This window comes from Pan troglodytes, chromosome 11, assembly GCF_028858775.2.
Source record: "Pan troglodytes isolate AG18354 chromosome 11, NHGRI_mPanTro3-v2.0_pri, whole genome shotgun sequence".
In the NCBI taxonomy this organism is placed as follows: domain Eukaryota; kingdom Metazoa; phylum Chordata; class Mammalia; order Primates; family Hominidae; genus Pan; species Pan troglodytes.
The window spans coordinates 55,094,416-55,102,844 of NC_072409.2; the positions used below are offsets into that span (position 1 = coordinate 55,094,416).

At 45.8% G+C, this 8,429-nt stretch overlaps 1 protein-coding gene across 3 annotated transcripts in view; it reads right to left on the reverse strand.

Annotated features, from left to right (window-relative positions):
* LOC112204071 (monofunctional C1-tetrahydrofolate synthase, mitochondrial-like) overlaps window positions 1-8,409 on the reverse strand; it is a 151,096-nt gene extending 142,687 nt beyond the window's left edge. For 2 of the 3 annotated variants that reach the window (XM_063787741.1, XM_063787743.1), the window contains exons 1-3: window positions 7,678-8,409; window positions 6,700-6,807; window positions 4,206-4,358 (exon numbers count right to left, since the gene is read on the reverse strand). In XM_063787741.1, the coding sequence (XP_063643811.1) occupies window positions 4,206-4,358; window positions 6,700-6,807; window positions 7,678-7,698 (282 nt within the window). In that variant the 5' untranslated portion in view covers window positions 7,699-8,409. The remainder of the gene's footprint in view (window positions 1-4,205; window positions 4,359-6,699; window positions 6,808-7,677) is intronic. The other variant, XM_063787742.1, reaches the window with a different exon arrangement.
* Window positions 8,410-8,429: the final 20 nt, after the last annotated feature.

The following is an 8,429-nucleotide window of genomic DNA, read 5'->3' on the forward strand; positions in this document are numbered from 1 at the left end:
GGGTGATGAATGTTCAAGGCATTTCAGCAGACTGTGGTAAGGCCCAGAATGGGTTCAAGTAAAAGTAAATACCAGTCCTTATTAGGAGATCCTGGCCCCTCTGATGCATGTGTCCCACTACACATGCAGCTTCCTGCTCTGTCATAGAAAGCAGCCCTCTAGGGCCACCACCTCCAGTGAGAGTTTCCTGACCTCCAGGAACTTCTGTAGTCAGGCATCACTCCCTTCCCTCACACCCCACACCCGATTGTTCCAGATTTCATCACTGTGCACTGATGCTCACTGCGACCCCACATGTGGCCACAGGAGGAACTCGGCTGAGGGCTGAGAAGACCAGATAATGACACAGAGGGCTCACTTCAGGAAACCCAGAGAGCTGCAGCGGCTACTCCAGGGCCATTCCACGCATTCATTTTCTAACAAGTCATAAGTCAAAGAGTGACATCAGGAGCGGACAGCCTGGTGTCCAGGCATCAGCCATGGCAACAGATTCTGATTTCCCAGAACGGCTTTGGTCTTTACCTGGTGTTGGATATGGTAGTGTTAGCTGGAGTGGGAGGAGATTCACATTGTATATTTGTTTAGTGACTCCAAAGATTTTAAATTATATTGTGTTTTTTATTATTTTATTCCATTTTTTTAGAGACAGAGGTCTCACTCTATCTCCCAGGCTGGAGTGCAATGATATGATCATAGGTCAGTGTAGCCTCAAACTCCTGGGCTCAAGTAATCCTCCCATTTCAGCCTCCTGAGTAGCTGGGACTCCAGGTGTGTGCCATGACTCCTGGCTAATTTTGGTTTAAGTAGAGACACAGTCTGGCTATGTTGCCCAGGCTGGTCTTGAACTCCTGGCCTGAAGCAATCCTTCTACCTTGGCTTCCAAAAGTGCTTCGATTGTAAGTGTGAACCACTGTGTGGGCCCTGGTTTTTGTTTAATGGCTATTAAATGCTCAGAAGTGAATTAAGGTTGCAGTTAAATGCACAATTTTTATATCAAACTATTTTCTTTGCTAATTCACTTCTATCTGCGTCTACCAGCTGTAAACTACCTGAAGCAGAGAAAGCTTCTTTAGGTTGGGGCTTCCTGTAGCCCTGAGCTGAGTGCCTTATGCAGCATTGGCCGAGTGAATGAATTTGTTGGGTGAACTGCTGCGGGGTTTAGAGTCTGCAGAGGGTAGGACAGGACGGATCGTGATCGAGGCTAACCTTCTCATCTACTCTACCATTTCATGCTCTGTTTGGGCACCTCCATCACCCCTCACTTCCCCTGATGATCCAGTCTCTCTGGGCCTGCACTGTCCAGCCACCCTCTTATCCCTAAGCCAAGGCCTTTGCCAACTAAAGCTCAGGAGTAAAGTGGCCATCACTGAGGCCATTCTATGTATGTATGTATGTATGTATGTATTTATTTAGAGATGGAGTCTTGCTCTGTCACCCGGGCTGAAGCACAATGGCGCAGTCTTGGCTTACTGCAACCTCTGCCTCCCAGGTTCAAGCAATTCTCCTGCCTCAGCCTCCTGAGTAGCTGGGATTATAGGTGCCCGCCACCATGCCCAGCAAATTTTTGTATTTTTAGTAGAGATGAGGTTTCACCCTTTTGGCCAGGCAGGTCTCGAACTCCTGACCTTGTGATCCCCCCAACTTGGCCTCCCAAAGTGCTGGGATTACAGGCGTGAGCCACTGCACCCGGCTGACTGAGGCCATTCTAAGGAATATACAGCAAGCTCTTCAGTACCCATTTTTGTTAACTGAGGTATAACTAAATGATACACAGGTCCAGCGCAGTGGCATGAACCTATAGTCACAGCAACTTGGGAAGCTGAGGTGGGAGGATTGCTTGAGATCAGGAGTTTGAGTCCAGCCTGGGCAACACACGTGTATAGGTCTATGAGTCTGGAAGAATGTATATAGCCATGGAATCACTACCATGTCAAAACATAGGATATTTCCATTATCCCAAAAAGTTCCCTCCTGCCCCTCTGCAGTCAAACACTTCCCTCCCCCAACTCCTGGCAACTGCTGATCTGAACTGTAGACCTGAAAATGTCATTCAGAACCCATTTCATCTGGACCCTTCTCTCTGTGTCAACATTGCTGTGAGCGGTGTCTGTGGGATTTTTCTGGACGTTCTCTGCCATGCCCCTGTTCCTTCCTTCCTGCCTTCTGGAAGGCACCCCTGCCAGGAGTCGGCTGCATTAAAGTGGGTGTTTCAGGGGTGTCTTCCTTTACTCTCTTCTCACTGATTTCCAGCTATCCCTGTGTCTCTTGTTTAATGAGTGCCTTCACCCATATCCTTAAACCCACCAGGGCAACCTTCCTGCCCCTTTCTTTGGAGAGCTGTATCTGTATTTCCAGTGGAGACACAGACTGTTCCTTAGATGCTATTAACCCTCTGAGCTCTCTCTCTTCAAGCCAGGCTCATTTCTGGCTTGGCCAATCTGCCTCCTCCCGTGTCCTTTCCATGACACGGTGATGGCATCACCAGCCAGTCACCAAGCTAGAACAGTCCCTTCACCCGGCCCCTACTGTAGGAGGATACTTTTAGAGTATGTCTGCAATTCACCCTCACTCTCCGTATCTACTTCTGTGGCCAAAGTGTGGACCTTGATTTCCTCTGGCCCCAGCTGAATTAACCCACCTCCCTGGGCCTGGTTCTCTTTTCACTAAACATTCTCCACATTGCTGCCAGAGCTATTTTTCTAAAATACACATCAGACCACATTCTTCTCCTCCTTATTTAAAAACAAAAAATAAAAAAATAAAAAACCAAGAAACAAACAAAAAACCCACCCTACCGTGGCTCCTCAGTGTGTAGAGATCAGATTCAAGTTCCGTGAGATGGTCTTCAAGATCCTTGGCCATGTGACCCCGTCCTGCTATCCCAATCCCATTCCCATTCCCATCCCCAGCCTCCCCACCTCATCCAACTCCAGCCACATTGGATCACCCCAGAAGAGGATGTCATGTATTAGTACTCTGGTGCCTTTGAGTCAAAACTCACTGTTTTGCCAGTTCAGAGGTTGAGCCCTTTTTGAAGAATCCCCTCTTCTTCCACAGCCCAGGTAAGTTCTACCCCAGGCATAATGAGCTGTTATCCCCCTGGGATCTGAGGGCATTCAGAATACCAACACAATGCTCTCCAGATACCTCTATGCTATTCAAATCCATGCATCTCACACCTGCTCATCTTAAAATCTCTGTGCCTCACATGCAGGAAGAATTCAAATGATGCTGATTGAAAAAACATTGTGTCCAATATTAGATGAAGTATGTAAATATCAAGGCAAGAATCTGCACTTTTTGTCTGTCTATTGCTTGTTTGCACAATAGAGCCACATGGTTTATTATAAAAAATTATTATAATGTATGCTGTTTAAGCTCAGATCACTTTGCACTAATGATGATGATAATGATGGGTTAGAATTTTTTTTCTTTTCTTGCCATGGGATCTGCCAGGTTTTAAGAATTCTTTTTTATTCTAAACCAAATTCAGGAGCACTCCCAAAGACAAGAAATCAAATTTAGGCCACTGATGGTACCAACGGAAGGCTATCACTGTGTAGCTATACCAAATGAAGCCAATCTTCATGGATTTTAAGCACTTTGATAAGCTTTTATATCTCTGCTCATCTCCTTTACCTCCATAGATAACACAAAATAACAGAATAATCAACCAATAGCAACGTAATCCCATCACAACAACATCAAAAATGAGAATTCATATGATTCAGTAATTTCCTAAGCCAGAACTTCCCACCTGATGTGCTGGGGAAGTGAGAGGGTGAGGACTGCTTTCCCCAGCCCTTGGGGTGACTGGGCAGATCCTGTCTGGTGTGAGCATTCAACCCTACTGATTACATCATTTTGGGTGCTATGTGTGATAAAGGTTGACAACCACTGTCCTAAGCCATTCTACCATTTAAATAGACTGAATTCTCCCAAGTTATGTTCTTACTTGCCTTAGAAAGGAAATTAGTATTATGACTCTAAGGATCCTGAACACATGATCTAAAAAAAGAAAAACCCAAACCACAATGGCAAAGGTAGGTGAGACAGAGTGTTAAGAAAAATAGCGAATACTGTACTATTAATTACTCCCAATTCTCCCTAATCCATGATTTTTAAAGAGTGGGTGGAGCATAACGATTTGAGGCACTGCGACAATGCAGAATGGGGAGGGTTTTTGGAAAATGTGACTCACTCACCGTTCCGACCAAAGGGTAAATGAACCCAGCACCTATGCTGGCCCGGACATCACTGATAGGTAAGATGAAGTCCCTTGGCACACCTTTTTTGTCAGGTTGGTGAGACAGAGAAAGATCGGTCTTTGCCATGCAGATGGGCAAATTTCCAAAACCCTGTAAGAAAGGAAAGAAAATGTGTTCACTGATATAGATGTGAGTCTCCTGTGTTTTTCAATTTGCACTTTATACAGTCTTGGCATCAATGGTATGCCAGCTCAGATCGAGGCACACGCAGGAGCTGCTTGTTACTACTTGTTCACTGAAGAAGCAAGAAGGTGAGGATAAAAACTCATCTCCATGTGATGACTGTTTAGTAGGTCACGGGTGACTATTGTTTATTTTGGAGGTCTCGTTAAGAGAAGGCAGTGTTATGTGCATGTTTGGGAAAAGCATTGCTATTTTCAGGCAAAGCAGCAGCTGTAGAAACTGCTTTCCAAGACTATTAATATCTGGGACCCAGCAAGGTAGTCTGGAGAAAGGCTCTGCGACTAGGCTCTTAGTCATGTTGTTCACTCATTCTGGAGTCAGTCAAGAAGCAAAGGGTTCCTTTGTGTTGGTTTATGAATCATGGTTATTTGATCTGCAACTACATTACAAGAACTAAGATGAGGTCACTATTTAAGCTTCTTGTTTTTAAGGACCAAAGTCTATGTCTGACCCAGAGTTCCAAAGGTGAAAGATCAGGAAGTCACATGTGGTGTCTCACAAAATGCACAGTGTCCTTGAAGCCTGTTTCTGATTAAATGGCACACAGTGTTCCTTTAGAGGCTTTGCTAATTCATTGCAACCACATACTTGGCACTAACTTTAAAAAAAATAAAAATAGAGATGGAGGTTTTGCTATGTTGCTCAGAGTGGTCTCAACTCCTGGCTTCAACTGATCCTCTGCCTTGCCCCCTCAAAGTGCTGGGATTACAGGTGTGAGCACCGTGCCTGGTTGACACGACTTTTAAGGAGTATTTCCTTGATAGAGATAAAGGGAATGAAATCTTTAGTCAAATTTTCATAAGACTTAGCCTAAAACTATTTGGAAGATCTTAGAGTCTTATCAACTTAGGGAGGACTTGGGCTTGGGGCCATTTTCTTTTTGAAATCTCCACTCTTCTATACTGATAAGAATTTTGCTGAGTGAGAATCTCAGCTGCCTTTCAGAATGGTGCCAGAATTTTGAATTTCAGACATGGTTAAATATTAAAGTAATTTCTATAGGTTTGCTAATGTAAAAATTTTGTCAGTAGGCATATTAAAAAGAAACAGAAACCAACCAGTATGCTATATACTGTCACCAGATTACTTCATAAAAGAAATAACATTTTAACACTGAAAGGAGAAAAGACTTAATATTACAATAAATGATAGTCTTAAATATCATTATTAAAAACTCAGGGGAAAAAAAAACAAAGCAACCTCATGAGAATGACCTTATTTTACTTGGTTCATTGCACATGAATTAAAACTTCACCACAATGCCTAGGCACAGAGCAGTGCTTGGGAATCCTTTTTGTAAAGGGTAAGCCAAGAACATCAGGGAAAATTCTAAGAATTTAGAACTTTCTGAGTTCCTATTTTACCAAACCTAGGAGAACAAATACCCTGGCTGGCAATGGTAGCATTTAACAAAATTTCAAATGGGTTTACAAAAAAGAATAAGGAGTTGGAGATTGTTTTTAAAGATAAGGTCAACACTACCAATCATGAAGCTCTTTAGCCAGCAGGCTCTTAAAATGTTCTGACTTCTATTTATCTGATTACACCAAAGTAGGAGGGACACTGGAGGCACATGGTCCTTTTGGTAAAAGGTGGCTGAGCCTCCTGTAATGGAGTTGATTCATCATGACTGGCACTGGACTAGGTGATGACACATGCTGTCAGATCATAGCCACCTTCCCAGCTGTTTGCCTACTTGCCTTTCTCAGTGGCTAGAGGTAGAAGATGATGGAGCCTTCAACCTCAGTGGACCAGCTCAGTAAAAAGCCAGTGAACTGCTTGCATAAGAACAGCAAACGTTCCCATCTTTATAGGCTGCACTCCTATCTGCCTACCCTGGCACCTTGCTAGCATTTTTAAGGTAGTAAGAGGCCTGTAAGGAAGAGGAAGCATTGCAATTCATGTAAATCTAACTCCACAGCTCTACTCCAAAGGATAGTTTCAACATTCTGGGCTGAGTGGGAGGGATGAAAGATCACACATCACCTACAAACAGGGATACCACCCATATCAGATACATTTATAGTCACAGAAGTAAATGATGCATGGATCAGAGGATACATGCCTCACCATAAAGTTCTAAATATAGTCTACACTCTACCCGAGGATATTGCTTTCATCTTTGTTAACCAGAAAATAGATTAAGCAAAGGTTAGCTGGTGAGACATGTACAAATCCTCAAGTCAAGCTGAGTATTCTGAGAGCCTAAGGTGAATTTTTTCTTTTCCCCTAAAAGTACAACTTTTACCTGCTGAGTGTAACGATCTATTTTGACTTGTGCCTCAGGACAATGTTCAATATCTTTGGCTCCATAGACAGCCTGGGCAATGGTCCTTATCTTGTCCACAATTGGAAGCTGCAGAAACACAAATTATAACAAAATTGTGTAAGTTTAATCTGGTTAAAGATTTTTTAAAAAGTTTAGTGACACTTACTGTAATTGCTTAAAATTCCCTTATCAGGGTACCCCCTCAGCAACTGCAGGATTCCTTGCAAGCCCTCTTTTTTTCCTTTTAGCACCCTAAAGCACTGAAATTTTCAGTGTCAGAATAGATCAGATGTCAACTAGCAAATAAGCCTTAGGTGTTCAGGCAATTTAGAGGCTGCTTAGAGCCCACGTAGAATCTGCAGAGGGAGACCAGGCACAGTGGCTCACACCTATAATCCCAGTACTTTGGGAGGCCGAGGCGGGTGGATTACCTGAGGTCAGGAGTTCAAAACCAGCCTGACCAATATGGTGACACCCCATCTTTACTAAAAATCCAAAAAAACTAGCTGGGCTTGGTGTTGCATGCCTGTAATCCCAGCTACTTGGGAGGCTGAGGCAGGAGAATCACTTGAACTGGGAGGCAGAGACTGTGGTGAGACAAGATTGTGCCACTGCACTCCAGCCTGGGTGGAGTGGGACTCCGTCTCAAAAAAAAAAAAAAATCTGCAGAGGGAAGAGGGAAGTTAGTGCCTTACAGAGGGCTTCTGACTAGGAAGCCCCGGAACTGCGGCCGACCCCTTCCTCTCCCTGCCTCACCCCTGCAGAAAGATCTGCAGAAAAAGCTGGAAGGGGTGGGATGGTGTGTGTGGGGGTGGGGACTGGGGCTATGCAGTTTCCAGACCTGGTCTTTGGCACCCTCTACAGGACAGTTCCATTCCCACACCTGAGCTTTGGACAACTGAATCCTATGCCCCTTCCCACTCATGGAACCTGGTGCCAGAAATTCCCAAGACTTACCCACCATCCACCACGCCACATAGCAAGTGTCCTCAGTGTCTGCAGACCAGAAACAACTCCCTTGTGTCTCAGCACTGGGCCACCTGCTGAAACCCCAAACTGCCTGCCCCATTGTTTGAGACTCAGTCAGGCCTTGGCTCCAAAAGTCCTCTTGGACTGCCGCTGGCCCCCAGGGTCTCTCCTGACTGCACCTCAGTCCTGGAGCTCCCACGCCGCTGGGCCCCGAGCCCCATGCCCCGATCCAGCTGTGGCTCCTTTACGGGGGCCTTGCTGGCCTTTCCTAAGGGAGGTGTTTTCCCGAGGGCAGGTGGACTGCTCCTCAGACTAGGGGCCCTCGGAGGGCCAGGCCTGGGCTTCTACCTCCTCTCGCAGGCTGGTGTTTCTCTGCAAATATGGCTCATGTGTCCTCCTTCCTCTCAGACTGGGGGCCCCTGAGGACTGGGCCTGAGTTTCCCTCTCCCCCTTCAGAATGGGGATTCCGTGAGGACTGACCCAGGGCCTCCCCCCGTCCCCTCCATCTGGCTGTTAATCTCCAACACTTCCACCTCCAGTCCTATTCTGCACAGCTCTCCCCAGCGCTGGGGGCTCAGAGGCGTCTTCAGCCTTCCCCAGGGCTGGGGCTCAGGGAGGGCTTCCTCAGGCGCTGGCCCCAGAGTCAGGCTGCACATTGGCTTGGAGGACAGGCCTTTCCTCTGGGACTGTGAGGCCCAGAGTGCCCACCCAGAACTCCACCTCTGACCTCACAAAGGCCT